The sequence below is a fragment of the Harpia harpyja genome, chromosome 5 (assembly GCF_026419915.1).
Source record: "Harpia harpyja isolate bHarHar1 chromosome 5, bHarHar1 primary haplotype, whole genome shotgun sequence".
NCBI classification, from domain to species: Eukaryota; Metazoa; Chordata; class Aves; order Accipitriformes; family Accipitridae; genus Harpia; species Harpia harpyja.
In genome coordinates, this window is record NC_068944.1 from 27,904,139 (window position 1) to 27,929,448 (window position 25,310).

General features: G+C 35.8%; 1 protein-coding gene and 1 long non-coding RNA gene across 4 annotated transcripts in view; one reads left to right on the forward strand and one right to left on the reverse strand.

Moving 5' to 3' along the window:
* TTC39C (tetratricopeptide repeat domain 39C) overlaps positions 1 to 25,310 on the forward strand; it is a 45,483-nt gene that overhangs the window by 2,002 nt on the left and 18,171 nt on the right. For all 3 annotated transcript variants that reach the window (XR_008235232.1, XM_052787412.1, XM_052787413.1), the window contains exons 2-7: positions 9,116 to 9,164; positions 10,694 to 10,822; positions 11,818 to 11,932; positions 15,385 to 15,739; positions 17,084 to 17,252; positions 24,682 to 24,775. Coding sequence is in view for 2 of the 3 variants with exons in the window: in XM_052787412.1 (XP_052643372.1) it covers positions 9,116 to 9,164; positions 10,694 to 10,822; positions 11,818 to 11,932; positions 15,385 to 15,739; positions 17,084 to 17,252; positions 24,682 to 24,775 (911 nt within the window). In the remaining variant the exon portion in view is untranslated. The remainder of the gene's footprint in view (positions 1 to 9,115; positions 9,165 to 10,693; positions 10,823 to 11,817; positions 11,933 to 15,384; positions 15,740 to 17,083; positions 17,253 to 24,681; positions 24,776 to 25,310) is intronic.
* On the reverse strand, positions 10,693 to 12,932 carry LOC128141958 (uncharacterized). The gene is made up of 2 exons (XR_008235233.1): positions 12,514 to 12,932; positions 10,693 to 12,294 (listed from the first exon to the last, which is right to left on the reverse strand). It is a non-coding gene; the product is annotated as an uncharacterized LOC128141958 (long non-coding RNA).

Sequence of the window (25,310 nt, forward strand, 5' to 3'; positions counted from 1 at the left end):
GGTGTGGGCTTTTCTTTGTTTTTTTATAAAGAAGTGCCTTTAAGTTCAGTGTACTGTTTGATCTTGGCCTTTAAACGCTACCTGCAAGGAATAAATAAGAATTCCTTCATTAGATTAAGTGGGTTTATGATTCATGAATTGATAATTGCTGCCTTAGTTTTTAAATGACTGTGAAAATCTCCAGCCCTGTCTACCTCATCCCAAAATTTGTAGCAGGGTTACACTTGCTGTGAACTAATAGACCTTTACTGAATTGCAGATTAGCTGTATGTTGAAACTTCGCATTAGATGTAGGAGAGAAGATACAGCAAAGTATGCTCAACTTCCTATAAATTTGGATTTTGGTGAGGTTCACTCCCACCCCACCCCCCGCCCCCCAGCGGTTTTGGGTTCCATACTTGTCCTTGATGCATTCTTCCTACAATGACTTAAGTAATGCTGTTACGTGTTTCTTTGCATACAGTCTTAAATGAGTATATTTTTGTTGGTGTATGCTTGAAATTATGAAATAGAACCCATCCTAAATGGGACTGGTAAGCCAAATGAGCAGCTTTTGGGAGCTCTCCGTAATTTAATATGGATGTTTGTAATTTGCAGCACTAGAGCTCAAAGATGTCTTGTGTAAATGCAGCTTTTTGAACTTGATGCGATTGTGTGTTGTCTGTATTTCAAGTGACCTTTCTTGTAAGACAGTGTTAATTCTAGACTACTGCCTATGCCGATAGTTTAGCTTTGTTTCAGAAGCTTAACAGTTATCAGCTGAATCCTAGAAGTGAAGGGAGGAATGGAAATTTTTTTCTTATGGAAACTGTTTAAGAACCTATGAGACTATTTGGAAACTCAATTATTCAGCAAAACTTCAGTTTCGTTAGCCACATCATTTAAACCACTTAAAACTGTTTCTTAGAAACTACTGGTTTTGCTTCTGCTTTTTATTACTTTATTTTTTTCTTCATTTGCCACCTGAAGGATCCTGTGAAAAATTTATTCAAATCAATATTGCTATCTTTTTGGGACAGTAGACAGCCTTGATGAGCCTCAGGACAGCTGCCATTCCAAAGCAAGCAGAACAAGCAGAATCTGTTTCTTTCTTTGCTATTCTGCATTTTTGCATCTTCCAGAAGGCTGGCTGATGAGCCCCAAATCAGTTATATTTGAAAGCTGGTCATAATGCAGTCCTTGAGGAAACCACGGTAGAAATGGCAGCTGTGTTTTGCATGTATAACCACACCAGTAAAGCCTTGTCTTTCAAGAGTGGTGGTGCTTTGAAGTTATGGGCTATAGAGCCATTGTTTCTGGGTTGGGCATGGGAGAATAGTACTTTGTCTTTTGGTGTTTAGAGCTCTTATATATATCTATTTAGAACCTGAAGAAGTCAGATGAACATGTCTGTTGTGTGTCAGATACAACATGTAGTTGGAACTGCATTGACTTACCACTGTAAAGCAGTTAATGATTTGTCAGGTGTAGTTTGTGACTCGTTTTGCTTTAAATTGTGCTTGAGGGAAGATACCAGGGTTTGAAAAATCATCTGCAAGTAGCATCGACATCTGCATATGCTTTTTCATGAGCTTATATTTCTTTAAGAAATCCAGATGCTCCACCTGCTAGTGGTGACGTTTTGAACATGAATCAAATACCAGTGGATGTAATATTTTCATAAATCTGCAACAGACAGCACCACTGTCTTTAATGGTTGTAGCTGTGTCAGGTTCCCACAGTGCTAACTCATATTTGAAACTGTCAGGTATCAGTCTTTCTATTCAGCTTGAACAATGCTGACACCATCCCAGTTCTCATCGGTTTAAACTTTGAGTACCTATGAAAGCCGCAAGAGGTGTGGAGGCTAACCAAGGACATAGGAATTGGAGATGGAGCCCACAGTCAGCCTGTTGGATGGTATCATTTTGGGGAACCACCCTGACACTAGCAAGAAAGCTGGGATTGGAGTGTTCTTTTTCCCCTTCTAGCTTTGTGGATTACTAAACATTTAAGAAAAGAAGAAACTGTCAAAAGACCTTTTTTTTGCTGATTCTTCACTTCCTAAGAGCATTTGCAATTCAGAAATGATTTAAAAACTTCCTCTAGCTAAGAGGAGAGAAGACAGCATCAAGTAAAATCAGGAGCTTTTTAGCTGAATGTTGACTCGCAACACAAAGCATAAGATCAGGGATATTATCTTACAAGAAATCCAACAATCTTCTATCTCCTACCGGGGAAACGTTTGACTCTTTGCATGAATGACTCTTACTTCTGGGAAGGCTTGATAAAGTTTTCAACTTGAATCTGAATGAAAAGAGAAGTGGTACAAGATGGATAAGTAAAATGTATGTAATAAGGTCCTCTCCAAAGAAGAAAATGAAGATGATGTAGAGAAGATGTGTAAAGATTTAAAGAATGGGGCCAGTGTAGGAAAACATGCTGTACAACCTGCTAGGGTAAAGCATAACATGGAGAAGAAGGGAAAGTTGGAGCAAATGGAAAAGTGAGAAAAAAGCTTAGTACGGTTACTTTAAAAACCTGGAATTTACACGTATTAACAGACATACAAACTTCAGTAATGGACCAGAAATTCCATTGTGGGTAGGTGTTTGAACCTAATGTTACCAATTTAAAACAGTGTCTGTGGCTTGAAATACTTTTGACCCAAATACAAGTTGAGACAAGGTGACATTAAGCCAGCATTGATCAGCAGGTAGATTATGGCCCATGTATGGGCAGTCTAACCGCTGTTGAAATTCTTGTTTATGGAGCTCAGCAAAGGAACCTTAAGAATAAAAATTAAGTGATTTAGTAGATGTTTTGTTAGCTTCTCTAGATAAGGACAGCAGGGTGGGAACTGACGCGAGTGAGTTGGGAGAAGGATGATGGCATCTTGATTGGCAGTGTGGGAATAAGCCATGAGTGCCCTGGTAGCAACCCTGTGCGCTTTTGTTTATTGCAGTGATAGGCAGAGGAGCAGCTGCTAGGTGGATGTATAGAAAGGAGAGTTATGTATGAGGGAAGTGATTTTTAGCAGCAGTATTCTAAACGTGTAATAAATGTGTATCTTAGGTAAGATTTCATTGCTCAAGGCTAGGCAGAGCATGTTGTAGTAATAGTGATGCACATAAAACCAGCATCAGTTTTCCAGTTACGTGGCTAGATTAGAAAAACTGTGTTCTGCAATTTAAATCTTCAAGACCTGGGTATGTAGAGATGATCACATTGAATGTGATGCTTAGTTTTGTGGCCTTCATGACAGAGACAGGTGTTGTTGCCAAAAGAAGTGGTAAAAAGAGTGGAGGGAGGTTGAGAGATCCATTTGGCATACAGAGTAAAATCTGGTGGCTAGAAGTCCAAGGGAAGATGACAGAAAGCTAAGCAAAAATCTGAGTTTATAACTTGGAAGTTAGAAGTCAGATTTGGTGGAGGTGGCAGAAGAAGTGTGATAGTAAGCAGATCTTATTTTAACACTGAAAAGTTAACTCTGTGAAAGATACAGGTATTGTAAAGACTTTTCACTCTTCCTAGTGCACCCATTCTTTGATCTCATATTTCTAGTAAATTATTTCAGGCTATTGTGATGGGATAGATAGGTTTTTGTTTTAATATACTTCAGGAGCTCAGAGATGTTAAGAAGTTATGTGATGTCAGTTAAGCTGCTATAGTTTGTCCTGGAAAGTAATTTTGGTTAGTTGAACCTATGGTGGAAAAAGATTTTGCAAAAGTCCATAATTCTTACGGATTAAGAGTGTGCGATTGGACAGTTAGTACAAATCAGCTAATATGTTATAACTAGCTTGTGTCTCAGCTTTGTAACTACTTTTCAAAGTAAAAGTGCAATTTAAAATGCTTCTCAATTCCCGGTGTTTTGATATTCTTGTGCATCTAACCTTAACAGCCTGAAGTTAGAGCAAAACAATCCCCCATTAATTTGTGGAAGGACAGAACAAATCAGGTAAAAACTGGGTGGGACAGGGCCCCAGAATTACTCTTTTTATATTCCTGAATTTCTCTTTTGGTTGTGTATTTCTAGTGCAAATAGTAGTGTATGCTAAGAGCTCATTTAACAATTAAAACAAATTTGGGCTGATTGTGAAACATAAACTAAACCTAGATCTGACATTTGCCGTTCTTCATGTGTCTTAATACTGTAATGCTTTTATGACACTTATATTGCCTTAGCTATTTCATATACCAATATTGGATGAGATGTGTACTTGTGTAAAGATCTGTCTTATGTTTGTAGTCTCACAAATAATTTTTGGAATATATTTTAGAATAATCAGTGATGGAATAATGACCAGAGGATTTGTATGTTGTTGCAGTAAATTCCTTACCTTTATGTATAGGTTATATGTATTTCTGCTTGTTTTAAAATATTCAGTATCTGCTTCTATATTCATCTGTGAACTTAAATGAATTCTTTATTTTTCATTACACTTTACTCTCCCACTTTGGAGGAAAATAATTTGTTTTGTTTCAACTTCAGCATCAGTATTAGTGTGATGATTCTTAGTGGACCATGGTTAAAGTAGCAGTGCCTAGGAAAGCAGGGAGGAAGTGTTGGTGGGTTAATTACATTACTTAAATTTAAACCTGAGCTAGGCTGTAGTAGCTCTAGAAGCTGATGTATTTGGCAGTGAAATACTATGGTGGAAATGGCTGTAAAAAAAAAAAAAAAGAAAATGCTGAGAAGTAATTGATTTTTCTTTTGACGTGCTTCAATTCTGATTTATTTTCTTATGATAAAATTGGGCTGCATTATCTCAGCCTTATTAAACCAAGGCTTAAAACTCCTGAATGTTATCATCATATGTGAAAATGGGGCATGGCAAAAACCTTTCTTCTGAAAGTGAATTAACATCTTAAAGGTATGCTATGAAATGAGGTGAATTAGTCAGGGTTTATTGGGAGAAGCAATGTCTTATATAACACCAGTTTATATACCTGGAAGGTCTACTTCAGTGCTCTTGAGCTTATGACTTAAGTTTAGTTATACATACCAACTGTATTGACATCTACAACCTTCTACTGCGTATCTTGTAGAAATGGTGTTAATAGCACAGTTTCTTATAATGAAGAAATCTTCTGAGTCCTAGTTTGATAGGTGAGGTGCAAACAGTATTTTACGAAATATGTCTGGAGACTGAATTTTTCTTCATCTCTGAGCTAATTAAAAGTCTTGGGATATTTCTTTACTTAATGGAGGTTATTGCTTCAAAGTAGTGAGGAAAACTTGGGTTGTGCAGTGTCCCAGTGTTCATTTGTATTCAGTTCCATAAATCCTGTCAACATCAATATGGCCATTGGTTTGCTGTTAGTATTTTCTCAAGTGCTGCCTCATTTTTCTGTATCTTAGCAACTTTTTGGAATTTGTCAAAAGATGTAAAATCATGTCTGATGCTGAAGGTCACTTATAAGTAAGAGTTTGAGCCGAGGGTTATTTTCATGGAATTGTGCTTTGCTCAGAAACTTACTGTCATCATTACTCATGCCTTAGTGTTTATTGGGATAGTACTGTGCCATTGCAAACTTTTTTCCTAGCTCTTGAGGAAAAGATAACCCTAAACTGTTGAAGAATTTATCAATCAACATAATATTTGCAAAAACTGAGCACTAAACTTGATTGTTGTTTAAAATGGATTTTAAATGCTGAAATTACCTTAAAAATGATCTTCCATAAAGCTGCGACTATAGTCTCTATCCAGTGACTACATAGGAATGTGGTAGAAGCGTTCCTTATTTTGTTTAGTGATGACACAAAGTCTGTGTGAGGAGCTCCTGCAGTAGAGGTTTCATGTTTTGTTTGCCAAACTCCATGGTCTCAACAGAAGCATCTCCCAGGCATACTATAATATTATGCATTATTTTTTCTTGCTTCAGGGTCCTTACGTGCTACAGCCCGTATGTGCTGTAATGGCAATGCTTTTTATAGATTGAGTGACTGAAAATTAAAGAGAATTAATCTGCAACATTTTACTTCATGTATTACAGCTAGTGATAATTTCAGAAGAGTGATGTGGCTCTCAAGTTTTTTGTTGTCTCATCTTTGATTGTGAGGGATGAATTGTAAACAAAGTGAGCTGTGAGTGTCAGAGTGCAAGTGGGCAAGCAGTTTTGAAAGATCAGTTGAAAATATAAATATTTTGGGAAAAAACTTCTCAGTTTTACTTGGGCAAATATACGTAAAAATACTTGGACAAATTTTCATTGCTTGCAGTAAGTGCTTCAGTGTCTTTAGTAATCTTGGAAGAGCAGTTGGCTCTCAACTGTAACTAGCTGCCTCATTTTTTAACATTGTATTAAAATTTACCAAAAAGAAATATAAAGGCTTTCAAAATGTGTATTTAAACATGGATACACATATATATGCACACACTTAAGAACAGGCTTTTAAAGTCCTGAAAAGAAAACCAAATTTTTAAAGATGTTTGAATAACATGCCTGAATTAGCATATATATTGAGCTGCTGAAACAGCATATATATGCTCTTTGGTTCTCAACTGTATTCCTGTTTACTCAGTTTTAGTGGTTTCACTCCCAAACATGACCATTATTCAAGTTGCTCTATTTGAAAATATTGTTCCCATAGACAGGGAATCAGTTTACCGCTAAAGCTGATGTATTTTATTTTTTTTAAAGCTTCAGTATAACTATTTCTACAACAGGAGGATCTTTTTTTATAAATTCATAGAAAATGAAAAGTAGTCTAGAACTTAAAAATGTTTTCATATGCAACACTTTTACCATTTATTCTATAATTCCACAGTATTTGATTTGTATTTATGTTTTGCTGATAAAACTCACATCTTTCTTGCCAAGTCTTAAGGAATGCCTGGATGCTACTTTCTTCTGAAAGCCAAATGCGTATGTTGCTAGCTTATTTGATTTGCTTATGCATGTTTTGGGGGGGGGGGAGGGGGGAACACCTCAAAATTTTGGTCCTGTTGTGCGGAGTTTTAATAAGAGTGTAATACTTACCAAATTTACAAGTACATTTTTTACAGGTGTTCAGATGCTCAAATTTTAGTTACTCCATCAAAATAACTTCTTTGGATCCATGTGTGGTAGTGACACAACATTGTCCATGTGGATGGAAACTTAATATTCAGGAAGTGAGCTCTAAGGATCATCTTGAGAAGTGCAGACCTAATTAACTATTACTTGTGTCATGTATTTTTATTTTTCTGGTTATAGTCAAACAACTTGTGGTTGGCTACTTTTCATTCACTCTGATAAACAATCTTTCTCTGACAGTTTTCTGTTCTGAACGGCCTTCTATGAAAGATTGATTATCTAGAGATGCCTACCTGCTTGCCTCCCCAGAACTGCTTTCTCTCTGTGTATGTAGATCAAAGGAAGTTAGAAAATGAAACATTTGGTTTATTTTTGAGCTTCCTTGAAAGTGTGATGTAAGTACAACTTCGTACATAAGGACATAAGCATAAAAATTTCTTGTTCTGATCTGTTCTGCAGCTTTAGATCCATTGGGTGTTGATAATGCAGTAGGTGTGACCTTGAAATGCATGGTGAAGGTTATGTGCTGTGGAGTATGGTGATAAAAGACTGGCTGCTGAATGGGTCCCACATGCCTCAGGAGTTGAAAAGTGGATTATGAGATAGCCATGTGCACTCTGCAGTGAGAGTTCATGCTGAAAGTGCCAGCTGTAGCAAGTATAACTTGTGTAGCTGATTGCTGTTGCTCTGACACAGCTGTTGGTAGAGAACAGTCCAGGTACTGAATAGCAGAGGCATTTACTGGTAGCTGTTCTTTGCTGGCCTGCCAACAAAGGGGAAAATACCTAACCTATTTTTCTTTTGAAAAAATAATGAAAAAATGTGGCAAGTTGTGTTGATCTTACATTTATATGTACATCCAGAATTGAGCGATGTATATATATATAAAAAGGGAAAGTTTTTCTAACTTGCTTTATCTTCCCTGTTTTTCTTTCTTTTTCTTCTTGTTCACATCCTTGCTTTTAGATATTTATGCTAAATCAAAAAGTGAGAAAAGGTGGTGGTGGGGAATAGATGGGTACCTTTTTTAATTTTTTTTTATTTTAAAATAACAAACCCTTATATTTTAGTATGGGTTTATTACTGGAAATTTGTGTTGTAATAAATGATATACTACTTTCTCCATGTTTTTCAAGTGCCTGTCCTATTTTAAAACTCCACTTTAATCTGATGCTTGCAGAGTTAAGCTGGAAACAGCATAAGTACTATACTACAGCAACATATGTACCTGTAGCATAAATGTTACCTCTTCTTAAATCCTGGAAGTCAGTGGTTTTATATAACCTGGCAACCCACTGCTGAACAGTGTGGATCAGTAGTACTGCTGAGATCCTGAAATTTTATTTGTTTTTAAGTGCCTTCTGTGTGACATTACTGGAGCCTCATGATCTGTGTGACTACGGTAGTCCTGAAGCTTGAAACCTGTCCCGTATATTACTAAGATTTTGCTTGCCTGCATTTTTTTTGATCTTGCAGTTAACTTTGCCCTTTTGGAATACCCCTGCAAACAGAGTAGGTAAAGCATCTTAAAATTATTCCACATGGTATAGTAAGATAATGTATCCTGGACTTGAAACAAAGCAGCTATAAAACCATAAGCCTTGTAAGAGCTTTGTATTTCCAACAACTTATGTTATGTGGCATATGCATGTTTTTTTAAAATCCAGGTAGATTAACTTAAATTCATGGGAACAGGGAGAAGTGGGAATCTCTTAATAGAACCAGTTAACATTTGTCTGCTAGGTCAAAACTGTAGTGATGGATCGCAAGAGAAGAGTAGAATTAGCAGACTTTTAATTTTCTTCTCCTCTTCTCTTACTTTTTTTTGACCTGCACTGAATGTATTTTGATGGCAGTGGTTTCTCTTAAAAAATATCTACAGCTTAATGCTTGAAAAATTATTTTAAGATACATGCAGCTTAGTAAAACTGATGAAGCTTTTGGCTTTCTGTTTCCCTTATATCTTGCAGAATGATATGTATGTTTGTAGCTTGATACAAAACCACCATGATTTATTTACAGATGTATATGTTAAAATCAAGAAATGCAATATTATTTTTTATGATAGGAAATAGGTGCAAAAATAGTAACAACATTTTGTTTTTCTTTACAGAAACCATAGTCCATTAATGAGTTTTGGAGCCAGTTTTGTCAGTTTTTTGGTGAGTAGACAAGAGCGGAGACTATACATCTCTTCTCTTGTGGTTAATGTTTGTATGTACATGCATGTGTTGATAAAGTTGGATACTCTTAATTTGTTTCTTTTTATGAGACTTAATTTTTTTCAAAGTTTTAGAGTAAATGTAGCTAGAAAACAAGTCGTTATATAAAACTTGTTTACTCATGTGGTTTAAATAGAAAGTAAAGGTTCTGTGATTCAGCTTCTCAAATGTATGAAATATTTATGTGTTCCATTAAAAAAGCCATAACAAAACTATCTCTTAAATGAGCAGTAGAGGTATTATTAAAATAACACTCATAAATACCATCTTCTTGATAGCTTTTGGTATTGAAAATTTCTCCATCCACACTGCTGGGGGAAAGTTGTTAATTCAATCCATTCACATTGCTTCCTTTTTGAATATATGAGAACTGAGAATATTGACTGACTAAAGAGTTGTAATGAGCAAGTTAGGTCTGTTAAATGCCTCCTTTTTTTTTTTTTTAATGTATTAAAAGTGAGAATATCTTGTATAAAAACTGAGCAGGTGTATTAGAAAATGTTTGGATCTTGTTTTTTAGACTGTCCTTATTCTGACTTTGCTGCTTAATCTTAGATCGTACCAGAAATTATCTATGGTAATACTCTTTTTAAAGACAGAATTTATTACAATATGCCAGAAATAGATAAGTTGTAAATGAAATTAATTTGAATTATCTCTAGTGTCTGTAGACTATGCAATATCGAAAAATATATTGGTTAGGAAATCTCCTGGGGCATATGCTTGCTTTTAAGTCAGTGCAGAGGAGAAAGGAAAGAGGGAGAATCTCTCAGGCTTGCTTATCTGAATTGATGTGCTGAACCAGTGTAACATCACAGTGCAGCATCAGTGGATCTTGAAAATATCTTGCTTAGCTACTGTTCTAAACATAGCAGCAGCACTTTGTGTGCCTGTGTCATTCAGAGCTTTCGTTTAATAAAGCATCAAGAAAAGAAGTTACTTGTCCTGAAATTCTTTCTAAATTGGTTCAGCAGTAGTTGGATGCATTTTTTTTTCTTCCTATATATATAGGAATTGTGGTTATTTTGAAAAATGCAATAGCTGTTGCTTGTTATTGACTTTGGAGGCCTGCTATTTATATGGATGAATTATATAAAAGCAATATCTGCACAGATGTGAATAATGCCTTACTTAACAATAACTTTAAATTAATTTATATGAATTCTTCTTCCCCTTAACGTAATGTGACAGCGCATTCAGTTTGACTGCATATGAAGCTTTAAGACAAGGGGTTAGGACTTAGTATGTTCTGATTTGTCTTGAAATTTTGGTAAAGCACTCTCAAATCTCTAGCTTGGTGTTTCTGTGTAGAAGTATGTGTACTGATGTGTGTGTGTATTAATACTTTTTTTTTTTTTAAAGTAAATTTTATTGTCAAGTCTTTATGAAAACTTTTACTATCCCATAGCTTTTGTAGAAATAAAAATATTTGTGATTTCCATCATTCAGATCTGTTTGTGTTTTGGTAGAATGCCATGATGACATTTGAAGAAGAGAAAATGCAGCTGGCGTGTGATGACTTAAAGGCTACAGAGAAACTTTGTGAAAGTGAAGAAGCTGGAGTTATAGAAACAATCAAGAATAAAATTAAAAAGAATGTAAGAAAATTATTTGTAAAATATGGAATTGTATATTCGATAAATATTTCTGGAAACTTCCTTTCTGTCACCTTTGTGTTTTGAATAGGTGATTTTTCATGTGTGAAGAGCAGTTGAGATTAATAATAAGTTTAGAAATTAAGTCAAAAGTTCTGCTTGGACTTCCTAATTATAAAATACTCAAGAGTCAGGTAATTCCTCTTCTAAAGCAGCAGGTTGTATTGATGTTAGTAATTATTTTCTTAAGGCCTCAAATTAGTGATCTACTAAAATTATTTCAGGAAGCTTGTAGCCTGTCTAATTCAAGCTAACTTTAATTCATACATGCTCTCATAATATTCAAAAGTTGTGATGTTGAGGCTGCATAGTGCTGTGTGCCAGGTATTCCTAGGGAATTTTCCTTCCTGTCCTAGGTGTTTCATTCTAAATAATGAAGGAAGAATAAAGCATGCGGATTGAGAACTAGTTAAAGTAGTAGTATAGAAATGTCCAGTGAGTGACGTGCCTAGTGTGACGTAGCAGATCTACAGCAGAAGAAGCAGCCATTTCTCTTCAATATTTAGTTTACTTGGTGAAAAGTATTGAATCTAACATACTTAACTCTCTGCTCTTCAGAGGCACTGTATCTTCCCTGCCACTTTTCATATACCTCTGTCTGGGCTCTTCCTATCTAACATCTTTTAGTTGTATGTCTGATGTGTTTAGTAGTAATTAAATGAAATTTAAATCTGTTCTGAGTATTTGTAGAATCTTAAGAAAAACAGTTGATAGTATATGTGTAAGATTTCCCTGTTTATTTAGTAGGATGTTACTTGATGACCTGTCAAAGAAATTTTAGCATAGTTTTGCACTTCAAAATGCTGAGTCAATTTAGTAGCAATACTACCACTTGCAGTTAATTTTGGATTTTTTTTTAAGTTGTCAGATTTAGACTAGTATTCTGTATTATTTTTGTTAACATTTTTCTGTGTTCTCTGTTTGTATATTCCAAACAGGTTGATGGACGAAAATCTACTCTATCCATGATAGATCGTCTACAAAGACAAATAATTGTAGCAGACTGTCAAGTCTACTTGGCTGTGCTCTCATTTGTAAAACAAGAGTTATCAGGTGTGCTGTGGCTTTAATGTTTAGATATATTTTTTGCACAATATCCTTTTAATAAAGCTTGATCATAAAGTGGCAATGTGACTATCAGTAAAGATGATTGTTTTGTAAGAAAGAGCACAGTTCCATTTGAAACATTCCAAGATTGGTACACTAGCAGAGGTATTGTTCTAACTTTGTGTAGGTAGTAGTATCATAAAATAAGATGAGTTGGATTGCTACAGATTACAGCTTTCTGCTTTTTTCATACCAATAATCATATTCAACTGATTCCCACTAGATAGGTTGGAATCCTTTGCTTGTTCCCCTAGAGGCATTTGAGGAGTTGGTACGAAGATGGGTAGCATCTGCGTGCTTCATGTGGCCTGCAAGATGAAAGAGGCTGTTAAGTCCAGGCCACCAGGAAAATCCTAATGTCCCATATGCATTATGTTCATCACAATTCAGGGAGGTGACAGACTGCCAGTGAAAGTAATTTTAAATCAAGTGTGTTGAAGATGGAACTGCTGAATCAGTTCTTCTCTGGTCACCAAAGTGCATCCTTGCATGCCAGAAAAGTTAATCCTGTCCTGTTGAATACAGACCTCCTCGTCTCAGCTGCAAAGCTGTTTCTAATGTTCTCTTGCATTCCTGGATCTCTTGCATAATCTTAAAACATGCCTTCATCCATGAGTTTATAGAAAATATGGTCAAGGTCATATACAAAGTGAGCGCATTCCCAGGTTCCTACGAAATCAATGAAGACCAAGAGATGGCAGTCAGACTAGATGTATCATTGAAAACCCTGCTGATCAGATGAAAGTAATCAAGGAAATAACATTTGGATTATTTAAAATAACACTTAAGATTTCAGCGAAGGACATAATGCTTTTGTTTCTTCCAAGTCATGGCATCAAGAATGTGTTTGGTTCTAGGTAGCAGAAATTCAGGTGGTATTTCTGTCTGCTGTGTGTGTAGTACTGCAGAAAGGTTTTCTCAGTATTTTTGATGCATTTCTGGGTTTTCGTTTGTGGGGTTTCCCCCCTGAAGCTTTTATTTCAGTATGTATTCTACAGCTGCATAACTGGGTTGGATGCTGTAACTAAGGGTGGTGTCTGTTCCCTTTCTCTGCTGCTCAGAGAAGTGAAGTGGGTAGCAGAGTACTGCAGAAGATGCAGTATATTTGGGTTACTCTACTGAGTAAAAAATTTACTTGCAATCTTTAGTTAAAATTCCAAGCGGTTAAATGCCACCTCAGTGACTGCTAGTTGCTGGTGTTGCTGAACTGTTAGATCCATTATTTCAGTTTTTTTGAGTATATTATCTTTCTGATTATGTATAAACATCTTTTGTTTTTATCATGTTTCTGTACAGAAATAGCAGCCAGATTATTGAAATGAGTGTAATTTTGTTTTTATAAAAAGCATTCTTCAGAGGCAGACAATTATTTCTGATCAGTGGGTGGGTGAAAAATTTCTTGTGTTTTTATTCCTGGAACAGTTTGACAAGAAGCATATGATGACATGCAAGCTGCTTTCTCATATGCCTAACACATTTTACATTTTCTTTTCCACCCTCATGGATGTATTACAAATAGTTTCATCAAAGTTAGTAACACAGCAACTTATATTAGCTTCCTACAGCAATATTGAACTACCTTTTTGTGATATTTATCACTGCTGTCATGGTCTGACTACTTTCAGAAGTTCATGCTGGGAAATCAGCTCAGTGATTGGGCTTGATTTAATTTTTTATGTTTAAAAAGTCAGAAATTTATTATTTTAATTTGTTAGGTTGTTTTATCTTAGTGTAGGGTTATGCTGTGTTAGTGAACTGTTAATGACAGCACACTGATGGAAGTAAAGCCTAAAACTATACTTTTTTTCCACATCATATCCTTTCCATTTGATGCATGCATCAGAATACAGCAGTTAGCTATTAGCAGAAACACTATCTGTAGGATAAGTGAAAAACCCACATTTTCTTAATATTTGTCTGCTGCATTGCTATGCATAATTGTATGAGCATTCATCTTGTGGTGAACCACGTAACTTTTAAAATATTCTGTGCAGCCAAAAAGTGACCTAATTGCTTAAAATCGAAGTAACGTTAGTCTTGTAATGCAGCTGAACCATGTCAGGGGTTTACATATTTTATTATAACACTTTAATATGGAACTCAAGATAGAGGATTAATTTTTTTAATACTTTAAGTTCATGTTGACAGAACCGTCTGTCACAACTGTGAATACAAATTTTGCAGTCTTTCTCAGTGCGATTTCTTAAGCTAGCTTCATCCCCTCTTCATACAACAAGAATCCAAAAAGAGGTAGCCTAGTCTGTGATGGTACTTTCTCTAGAAATGTTTTTTGGTGATAGGAGGGATTTTGTCAAAGATGTCAAAGGCTTATAAAGAGTGGTTTGGTATTAATAGCATTTTCCTTTTCTTTGACACACCCCACCTGTTATGATCTAATTCTGGCATCAGTTATAACACTGATCTCTCCAAATTTGGTGATATCTGTTTAGAACACTGCTGCTATAACCATGCTTTTATTTTCTCTCGTTTTTAGTTAACTCCTTTGTCACTGCAGTTCCTAACTCTCAGGGCTCTATCACAGACAAAATGCTGGTGTCCATTTTCACAATTAACATGTACAAGTATATTCTGTGTGTGTTTTCCATTTACCACTTATCATTATCCAGGGATGTGCTATAACCCAAGATGAATGTCGTGTAAATAGGCAAATTGGACATCTTCATCTTTTGGTGTCATGCCTTTCTCTGCCTTCCTGTAAAGAGGGTAATTCTTTCATTCTCAACTGAGAATGCTCAAGACCAGATTTTTAGGGCAATTCAGATACCCAGCTTGTATTTGAAATTGAGGAAGTTAAGCAACCAAAAAATGTTTTAAAGCCATAAAATTTATGTATTCTTTTATTTTTTTTTCTATGATTTTTTTCTTAATTATAAGGCACTGCATTCATATGAGGGCCACGGAAATGGTGCTGTTGAAAATCTTATTATCTAACCCAAAGGAAGTGGTTTTCTTAGTATTTTTCCATCAATGGTCTTTTAACATCATTTGAGCTTAAGAGGTGTAATCTCTTCTTTTGAGTTTTGCTTCTCTCTGTTTGCCAGGCAGCCATTTTATCTCCACTCTATAGTGGAGCAGAATCCAGGATTAAGTTCTTTGATTTCTCTATTTGTTTCCAACAGTTTTATTGCTACACAGCTGAAAGGAAGTCCCTTTGTATTGCGTACTGTTTTAAAGTCTCTGGTTGAAAAGCACGTTAAGTTTGTAATGCCCAGTAAGAAAGACCTCTTTGAGAGGACAGTAGCTATTACAAAATCATTTATACAATAAGTTAATGCAAATAGAGAGAGCATCCTATGATTTGTGAAATAGCATTTACTACTTACTATGTTCCACTTCTGAAATGTGTCCTTGAAATATTTCTTTTCCTTGATTTTTAGCATACATAAAAGGTGGGTGGATACTCCGAAAAGCCTGGAAAATTTACAATAAGTGCTATACGGACATTAATACACTTCAGGAAATATATCAGAAGAAAACAACTCAGGAATCCTTGACTTCTGATGCTGCAAATGATAATCATATTGCTGCAGAAGGTGTAACGGAGGATTCGCTAAACAGACTGAAAGGTGCTGTTAGCTTTGGATATGGACTTTTTCATCTTTGCATATCCATGGTGCCCCCAAACCTGCTCAAAATCATCAACCTGCTGGGTTTTCCTGGAGACCGCCTACAGGGGCTTTCTTCACTGATGTATGCAAGTGAAAGTAAGGACATGAAGGCCCCTTTAGCTACGTGAGTAGCTACATTGAAATGCTTTGGTAGATAACTTAGTACTAAAAGTAAGTAACTGGAAAAAAGTCAAAACCAAAAAGTCATGTTGCTTTAAAGGAAACAACAGCAGGTAAAATAAACTTGTAGTTTGTTGTTTAACATGCCATGGTTTAGTAAATTCATCACTTACACTAGTATATGAGATCTCTCTGCTGTTAGTTATTTACATGTGTTTGGGGTATGTGTCAGTAATTTGCTGTATTCTTCAGTACCTGCTATTCTAATATCTAGTAGTTTATATGCCAGCAGAGTAAATAAAAGCACCCCCTGAAGGCTGAGTAAATCTACCTGAGTTACATTCTCTGCTATGGAGGGCATACTGTTTTGTACAAGTCATTGATCTTACTTAGCTATATATCCTTACTATTAGCCAAAGATCTTTTCCAGTTTACTTTTAATTTTAGCATCTGAGTAAAATGGGGTGTTCCCTTATACTCTTTTTAGAGAAGTATTTTTTGTGTAGTCTTTTTCCCAAGCCTTCATACTGCATTCGGGTCTTTTTATGAGGTGAAGGGTTAGCCACACCTAATTTAAACTGCCCTCATAAATGGGTTTATTATTCCATAATCTCCAAATTAATGCTTTTATTACTGGACCTACTGCTGATCCCACCAGATGTCACTTTTGAAACATTGACAGCAGAGCTAATGTCTCTTCTGCTTGAGGAGAAGAATTGGATTTCTGATTGGTTAAAAAAGCTTAAGATTAAATGTTCCTGTTGATTTGTTCTTTCTCCTTTCTGGGGAAGAAAAATGGTGGGTTTAGGGTGTTTCCTCCTTCAGATGGTCTTGGAAAGCTTTGTGCTCTGCCCTTGTTTCCAGGAGCAATGTAGGTCATGTAGATGTCTGCCCTTCCGAACACCAGATGTATTTCTTTTTTGACATTGATTTCAAGTGTGTCTGCTGTGTGTTTAGTTTTGTTGTTGGTTTTGTTTGTTAGTTTTGGTTGTTTCCCTGCCCACCCCACCCACCCCCCTGCCAATGAACAATTTGTTTTCAAGTTTTCCTGTGGGTTTTTCTTTTTAAAAATCTACAGAGTTCTAAAGGCTCAACTGCTTTGATGCTATGAGCTTGATTGTTAGTTTACCTTTGGGTAACGTGCACTGAATTGTATGTTCAAGTGCAGTTTAGAAGTACATTGATGTATGGGAATAGTATTGTGTTTGTTTTAAAGCCAGGTTGTATAAGAAGAGATTCATATCTTTCTTTGTCTTTCAGAATCATTTAAAAATTTGCCTGTGTAGAATGTTATCCTTAAATTTCTGTTTATGAGCTGTAATCCTTTCTACTCTTATGTTTCTTTTAGATTAGCTCTGTTGTGGTACCACACAGTTGTTCGTCCCTTTTTTGCCCTTGATGGCAGTGATAACAAGGCAGGATTGAAAGAGGCAAAAGAAATTCTTGCAAAAAAAGAATCTGCTTATCCAAATTCTTCTCTGTTCATGTTCTTCAAGGGAAGGATACAGCGATTAGAGGTATTTCATGTTTTCATCCTTTTGACTGATTTTCCTCCCCGCCCTTTGTTATATTATATTTTTCTGATGTGAATGAACTGTGCAAGCTTCAGCAAATTGTGACTAAAGATACAGATACATGGAAAGATAAGTAAGAAGAAAGCATTAACTCCTTCCTAGTTTCAAGTTCACGTGCCAAACCTGCTCTTCCACTACTTCTATCTGAATTATTCAAATGGCACTTTGAAATTCTTTTTCAGCTACTTCATACATTTGTAGCTCTATGCTAAAAGGAGGTGCTTTTGGTCACTCATGAGTTTCTTGTGGTATAAATAGCTATTTCAGTTTTGCTTGTCAAGCTAAAATCTGAGTATTAGCTGCTGAGTGCATAGCATTTATCTTCCCCTTTTCATTTTATGCATAGTTCATATATAGCTAGTTCTCTGCAATAATTTCCCTCAAATAACTGCTTTTGCTTTTAAGAGGTCAAACCAGGATGTTTTCTGTTGCTAAGGGCGAGCTCTGACCCAAGCAGAAATGCATTCACTGAAAATGTGTTTGTGAATGCTGTTGCAGAGTGTTATTCAAACACTGCAGCAACCTTGTGGGTTTTGGCTGAATTATTCTTTAAGAATCTGTGATAATACATGATGGTGGTGAGTACTTTAAACTACTCAACTCCTAGCTGCTGCTTTTATCAGACCAGAATATTTCCAGAGCAATTACAAGAAAACCCAACACAAAGGCACAAACCCAGAATATTCAAACCCTTCATCTCAACATCATAATTACAAGAGCTAATCCAGGTCTTAATATTGGTGGTTATTCTTCAGTAGGGTTTGCAATTAACTCTCTCAAATACAGCTTAATATTTTGAGGGAGGTAGTAACAGAACAGAGGGGCAGGCTTCAGTGGCCTACCAGATTTTGCAGGCATATTCTTGCATGGGATTTGGATGTTAGTTTTTTTGGTTTTTTTTTTGCTGTCTTTCTGAAAGTAACAGTGCTGTTGGGGAATTACACTGTCACAAGCAAGCTGTCAGTCTTTGGGAAGTATTGCAGTTTTCTGAGTGGGAAAGATTTTAATGGTCTTTGTTCAATTATACGCATATTGCATTCTTATGGTAAAAATCAAATTTGTTAGGAATAGCTACACAATGAATGCAAGTGCAGTTAAAAATGTAAATGTTGATTGCCGGAGTATGACTTGGTATTTGGAACTCTTCCCTCCACCCCCCCTGCCATGTTTAGTGTAATAATTAAAATTTAACTTTTTCTTCTGACCTTCAGGGCAAGCTAGGGAAAAAGCGTAAACATAAGTTGTCAATAAACTGAGTATATGTTCCTATGTGTAAATACAGAGGATAGGTTTGGAATGAGTGTCAGTTTTGTGTAGTCAGTCCCCTTCTGGAGTACAGTTGTGTTTCAAAGGAGAGTTCTTAACATGTTATCTTGTAGTATTTGTGCATTAAATGATGCAGTATATAGATATCGAAGTTTAGCTCTAAGTGAAACAGTTTGTGCCAGAGATAGCATGGCCATGTTAACGAAGCTAGTTAGCTTAGGCAGGCAGAATGGTGTGCATTGTGCTATGTAGCCTACCCTTAGTCAGCAGAAAGCTTATTGGTTGCTAACAGGAATTAAAATGTCCCTCTGTTATTCAGGTATTTGTTTGCATGAGAGCTTTTCCATTCAGCAGCCTCCCCCCTCCCCTACTGCTTTGTTCTACGTGGTACTGTATCACTGAGTCTTTGCTGTGTCTAAATGTTTTGGTTGAATGTCTTGGGCTCTTCTGTAGACTCTGTTAGGAATTTACAAGCTTAATTTGCTCAAATGTTGTTGACATAATAATGAAGACAGATACATGACTGGTGGCAATGGCAAGGGGAGCTGCACTGGATTTCTGCACAATACACTTGTGGTTGCACGTGTGTCAAATCTGGGCATTGGTCTTACAGCATCCATTCTGAACAGAACATTCTGAACAACATTCTGAACCAGGAGTGCACATATACTCTTAGATTACAAACTAATATGCTGGGTCATAACTTCCACCTCATCTCCATCTTCCTGCAAAGCCTGGGAAGTGCTTATATGGCCTTCCTTGAAATTGTTAATACCCAGGTAGGTTTAAATTCTTTCCACTAGGCGTGGGAATATTATTTTCAGATGGTTTACTGAAATTGGGAAGTCTGTGCTTTAACCTATATGCACTTCAAAGTATACCCTGAGCTGAAGCTTATATATTTTATATTCTTTAACATCTATCATCTTTTAACAGTTCTGTGATAAAATTAAATTGTACATAGATGAAAGGCAGCTTAGATGTTGTTATACAGAAGAGCTTGTGTGTTCTGGAAGTAAGATCAGTAATGGTCGTTGTAGGCTTTGTATTAGAGCCTAGCACTCAATCCATTGGATTTTTTTATAGCCTTTGATACTGCATACATTTTGTATTACTTTCAGCTGATGGTATATTTGGCTTCCATTAGCAAGTCTCCACACACCTATATACCTGTATGTGTGTATTTTTTCTTTTCTATAGAGAAGAGAAACAGTAAGGAGCATAGTTCAGCCATGGACACCTGGAGGCAGGGAAACTGTTCAAAAGGTAGAAGTAGTAATGCAAGACTGGACAGAGAGACACAAATCTGACAAAGGAGAAAATTGCCGAGGAAGGCAGTGGAGGAGAAAGGAAGATTTCACAGTGACAGTGCTATGAAAGACAAATGAAGAGCATGTGACTGTATAATGCTTTGTGCGCCAAAAAGCTTGTATGAATATTAGTCAATAAAAGCCTTCACAGACTTTGATTTTCTAAGAAGTAGCCTTACAAGTACTACAAATGTGGACCAAATTATCTTTCAACTTTTTTCCCAGATTCACATTTTTGAGAAATGAAGTCTGAAAGCGTTTGGAGACCGTTAAATGAATGAGTTAAGGGAAAGGAGAGGAGGATGATCTGGGAAGGATGGAATGAAAGTGCACCAGAAAGTTAAAGGTTGCACTGATAGGCTGATCAAATGTCTCTTTTTTTCCAAAGAGTAGGTTAAGAGACTGCGCATTAAAAGTAGCATTTTTCCTGACTTTTACGTAATTCACTTAGACTGTTTTTATGGACATAACTATTGCTGTGCTTGACTTGTGATTGTATGGTATGTATTCCAGCCTCACAAGTATTTCTTTGTGAATGTCTGACTGTTTCTATCTTTTGAAATACTTTCCGCTAAAGCTGATAATGATTTTTCATGGAAGCTTAAGCTACTGAAAACAAGCGAGAATAATGTTTTATACTTGTGCCTAAAGGGTACTTAAAAATGTAATTAGTATTAATAGCTGCTGAAACTCACTGGTCTGAAATGCAGAGTTCCCGGCTGTACCCTTGGGCCTTTCTTATTACTGTGAAAATATTATTGTGCCATCCATTTGCTAAATGTGTATTGTCTAATATTATAATTATGTTAATAAATACCAATTTACTTTTGAAACTGTGACTTAAACTGTTCAAGTGTGGTATTGTGGCCAGTAGTGAAAGATGGGCATGGTGGTAGCATGGGAGAGGGCAGAGTAAAAGGTGGCATTCTGAAATTTCCATGTTTCTGCTTTTCAACTTGCGGTTTTGCTTTCTCTTTTTTTTTTTTTTTCTTTTTTCCTAATTGGCAACACTTTTTAAAAATCTCCCATCTGCTTTTTTAAATAGTACAAATCACCCTGCTTAGAAATAGTTAAATAGATTGATAGCTTCATTTGGAGAGCAGTAAGGGTATAAACCAAAAATAAAGTCTTTGACAAAATTATGAACTGGGCAAGAATCCTTCTCTTTGATTGGGAGCAGACACTGGGTGTGTATATATAAACAACAAGAAATCTCTGGGGCTGGGACAAAAAAACTCGGGTTCTGAGACTTGATCTATAGACTTCAGTTGGTATAGGTGTGTGTTAAGAATCTGAAGGAAAAAGTACCAAATACTCCAGCTGATGGGCTGGAGGTGTGCTACTGTGTGTTTGATGTGCAGGCTGGTGAAAATGTGCAGTGGAATTGTGGGCTTAAATGTAATGCTGACAAGTACTCTTGCTTTTTTAGTTAGGTTTTGGAGGCATCTTTGTATCAGTGGTATAATTTTTATTTAGGGGTGGGAGGGTGTGGCATGGAAAAGTAGACCAAGGGCAATAGTAATAATGATTGAAAAGTTTTAAATGAATTTTATGGAATGAAGTCACAATGTTGTCTTAAGTAAAGAAATTTTCAGAGCTTGCGTAATGTCAAGGTTTATTTTCAGGAATTGTGCTGGCCTCCCTAGTTACTTGTTCTAGGCTATAAAATACAGAATCCTAGTTTTACTCTATTGATTTTGTGACATGTCTAGGGAAAAAATGGGGGGAGGGTGTTAAGGAATAGAAAATACAGGCTTTGAAATTTTTGTATAGTGTCCTCCAGTGTAAATTGTCCCCTTTTAGATACTGTTTGCTGGTTTTCCCTTAATTATGAGCATGACTTCTTAAAAGCTTTACAAATTCATAGCGTTGCTAGAGAATAGAGAGGTCCTGGGAGAGGGAAAGTGTCCTGAGATTTCATAACAACTCTGTGGGGAAATGTGTGTTGGCTTGGGAAGCTGCCTTGGCTCGGTAAGCTCTGTAGATGCTTAGTTGGTGAGTTGAGGTGGTTTTGGTTTTAATTTGAAGTCCAGAAATGTAAGATCGTGGTTCTCATATTAGCTTTGATAATCCTCTTTATAGTTATGTAGTTCTGTATATTACACATTTTATGGATTAATCTTTTTTGTCTTTGTATTATGTCCAAGAGAGGTATGAGTGATGTCTGTTGAAGGAATTACGTGTGTGTGTGTGTATATACATATATTTTTAAATCTCAAGAACACCAATTTCAGGTGTCAGCCATGATGTCATACTTGTAGACTCTTGGGACTTTATAATTCTTTTTGTTTATTCTCTGAAACAGTAAACGGATAGTAATTAATTTATTTTAAGAATTAACACCAAGAGTAGAAATTCATATTCCATTAGTAAATATGCATATTCTAACAGCATGTTGTCACAATCCCTGGAGGTGATGGAAACTTTAATTATTAAGGAATGTCTCTGAAACATATTTACTGAGCTTGATGCTTAAGGAAAACTTAGGCAGATGTCAAAACACGTGAGAGATCTAGACAGAGAAATGGTTTATAGAAGATTGAATATTCAACTAACTGCACTTGTACATTACCAGGTGGTCAGTATTTCATGTGCTGCCCCAGGCTGGTATATAGCATTGCAGACAGCGATGTAATTACCATTAGTCATTGTGTAGAATAACATGCCCTACAGATAAGTGATTTATATTTTTAAATGTTTAAGTTTTTAATGTTTTTAGATGGCAAAGTATCTTCACAGAGGACTAAATATTTAGGGTTTTTTTTTTTTTTTCATTTTCCTCAGAAGCATTCAAAACATAGATTTACTGAACTTCTAAACTTCTTAGCACAAAGATAAAGTTTTAAGCCAACATTACTTTACTTATTTTTTTCTGCAAGGTGGGGCTCCTAACACAACTTCCGGGAAAGTAAGTGTTGGGGTGATGCAGCATCAGTGGAGTAATGTGTAGTGGAGAGAATGTGCTGCTACAAAAGTAAACAACGCGTATGTTGCTCAGGCTCCCTGGTAATTTTGAGGGCAAACATAACTGACCTGTCTTTCTGTGTGGTATATTCTTCTGTCATGCCAACAAGTATCTTAGTCTAATCACTGTTTTATTTTCTAAAGTGTAAAGTGTTTATATTGGTACGGCTGTGGATCCCTTTGGCCGTTGTGCTGTCTTGATGCAATATGTATGATTTACGGTTAAATTGTTCCTTAGCAACTAAAACAGTTTTCCCTGATGAGACAAAGAAGAAAATCTAATAAAATCACTTTAGAGCTCTCTCTGTGTGTGTGGTCTTAAGATACAACGCTGCAGATTTTTTGCAGGAATTTTTTAATTCAGTAATGCTTGTGTAGATGACAGGTTTGCTTTTTCAAGGGTTTTTTTCACTTACATGGTTAGCCAGCAGAGTGGCTTAAAGATTCTTCTGCTGTATAAATTATTATAATTGTTTGTGAGAATAAATATAGGAATGCTATTCAAGCAGGTATAGGCCATATTGGGATATGTTGTGTGTCTACGTATATGTTGTGTGTCTACTAATTAAATGTTGATTTGCATCCCCCCTCTATGATGATTGTTGTGGAGAAGTCCCATCCTAGATGGGGAAAACTAGAAATTAAGGTAGTCAAAAGAACTGTCTTTCTAGTTCTTACAAAGCTGTCAGCCTCTTTTTGCTAAGCTGTTGGTAACTAATGATTTTATCAAAATGCTTTTTTTATCTCATGCCTTTTTATCTTCTTACATACCATATAGCATTTATGAATCCTCTATTAACTGTTGCTTACAGTTGTTACTGAGGGATGTGGAAAAAGGTGAAATAGTTCAAAATAAATGAAATTAAACATTAAAGATACCCCTATTTTGCAGAAATAAACTTTATTGGCAGATGCTAAAAATATATGACTTTTAAAGGTGGAATGACTAATAAGAGTAGAAATGAGATTACTCAAAATCTTACTGCACAAAATGAATTAATTTTGGACTTAATAGCGTACAGAAGGAATACAGCCACTGGTTTTTAAGGTTGAGAGATGATCTGAACTGGCTGTATGTTACTGGTGATCGTTACTACATTATTAAACTCCTCTACTACCCCCCTCCCCCCTTTTTTAACTCTGTAGTGTTCTGCGTTTCTCTTTTTATGTGACTTAGAGTGCAAGTTCCTTACCATATGTTTTAATTCTTACTGTTGCACATGGTGGAACTGATTGTTAGTACCTTGCAAGCAAATGCTTTGCATTCTTGTTTAAAGTTTCATTTAAATATAAATCTCAGTTGCTTTGTATTAGTGATTCTTACTTCCCTTGTCTCTTATAATTTGGCTTTTTTATTATGTTTCATATCATGAATATGAAATAAAAAATCTGTTCACTATGGGACCTCTTTAAGATGCTCGTTTATCATTGTAAATAAAGGCTTTGTCACAATTTGCCGATACTTGCATTCAAAAGTGATGAAGTCGAGAGAGCTGGGAGGAGGGAAGACAGCCAAAGGAATTGCAGTGTGGAGCTGGTATATTGAATTAATATTAGCACTTCTCCTTCAAACTGTTAGCTCTCTGCTGGGTTTTAGGTCACTTAATCTAGAGTCTGAAATGATTTTTGAGGTTTTCTTCTCAGTGGGATGTTGTACCTCTTTTCATCTAATCAAACCAGAGGCTGCAATCTGTAAGAGGCTTTTTTTAACCATATAGTTATTTTAAAATACCTATTAACAGAAATCTGAATGTTTTCTTTATTGAAATAAAATTATCCAACAAATTTCAAATCTGACATCGCAATTTTTTTTTTTCTTTCACTTTTGTTAGTGTCAAATCAATAGTGCCTTGACCTCATTTCATACTGCTTTGGAACTTGCAACAGACCAAAGGGAGATTCAACATGTCTGCTTATATGAAATAGGTAAGTTGGATATGTTTATACTATAAATAGCTCACTTTTAAGTTTAGACTAGCAACTTCAGTAAACAAACTGGATTATTTTTATTAGGATTTTTAAAAAAGGTTTTAGAATACTGGCCTTTGTCTTGGATTATGGTAATAATCCTGTCTTCTTGTTTGGGTGAGTAGAACTCAACAATTTTTCATAATTTTAGTTTTCTGCAAATACAAGGTGATGCAAAATCAGAGAGCAGACTATAGAATCAAGGGCAAACTGTTCACCTACAGAACATGATTTAAAATGAGAAATTATTTAATTGGATTTGTCTGTGGAATCACCATTTTTGTGCCAAAAACTAATCGGTCTAGTGAAGCTTCACGGTTTGCAGGACCTATATTTCATGTTAATTTCCTTTTATCAGTAGCAATATATGCTATATGTTCTTAACTGGCATACAAGTCTTTAGAGGGGAGAAGATATGTTGCTTCAAGCTTTAAATGTGTCTTGTTAAGGGATCTTGTCACAGTGGGCAAGAATAAGGGAGCAAGTAGTAGCT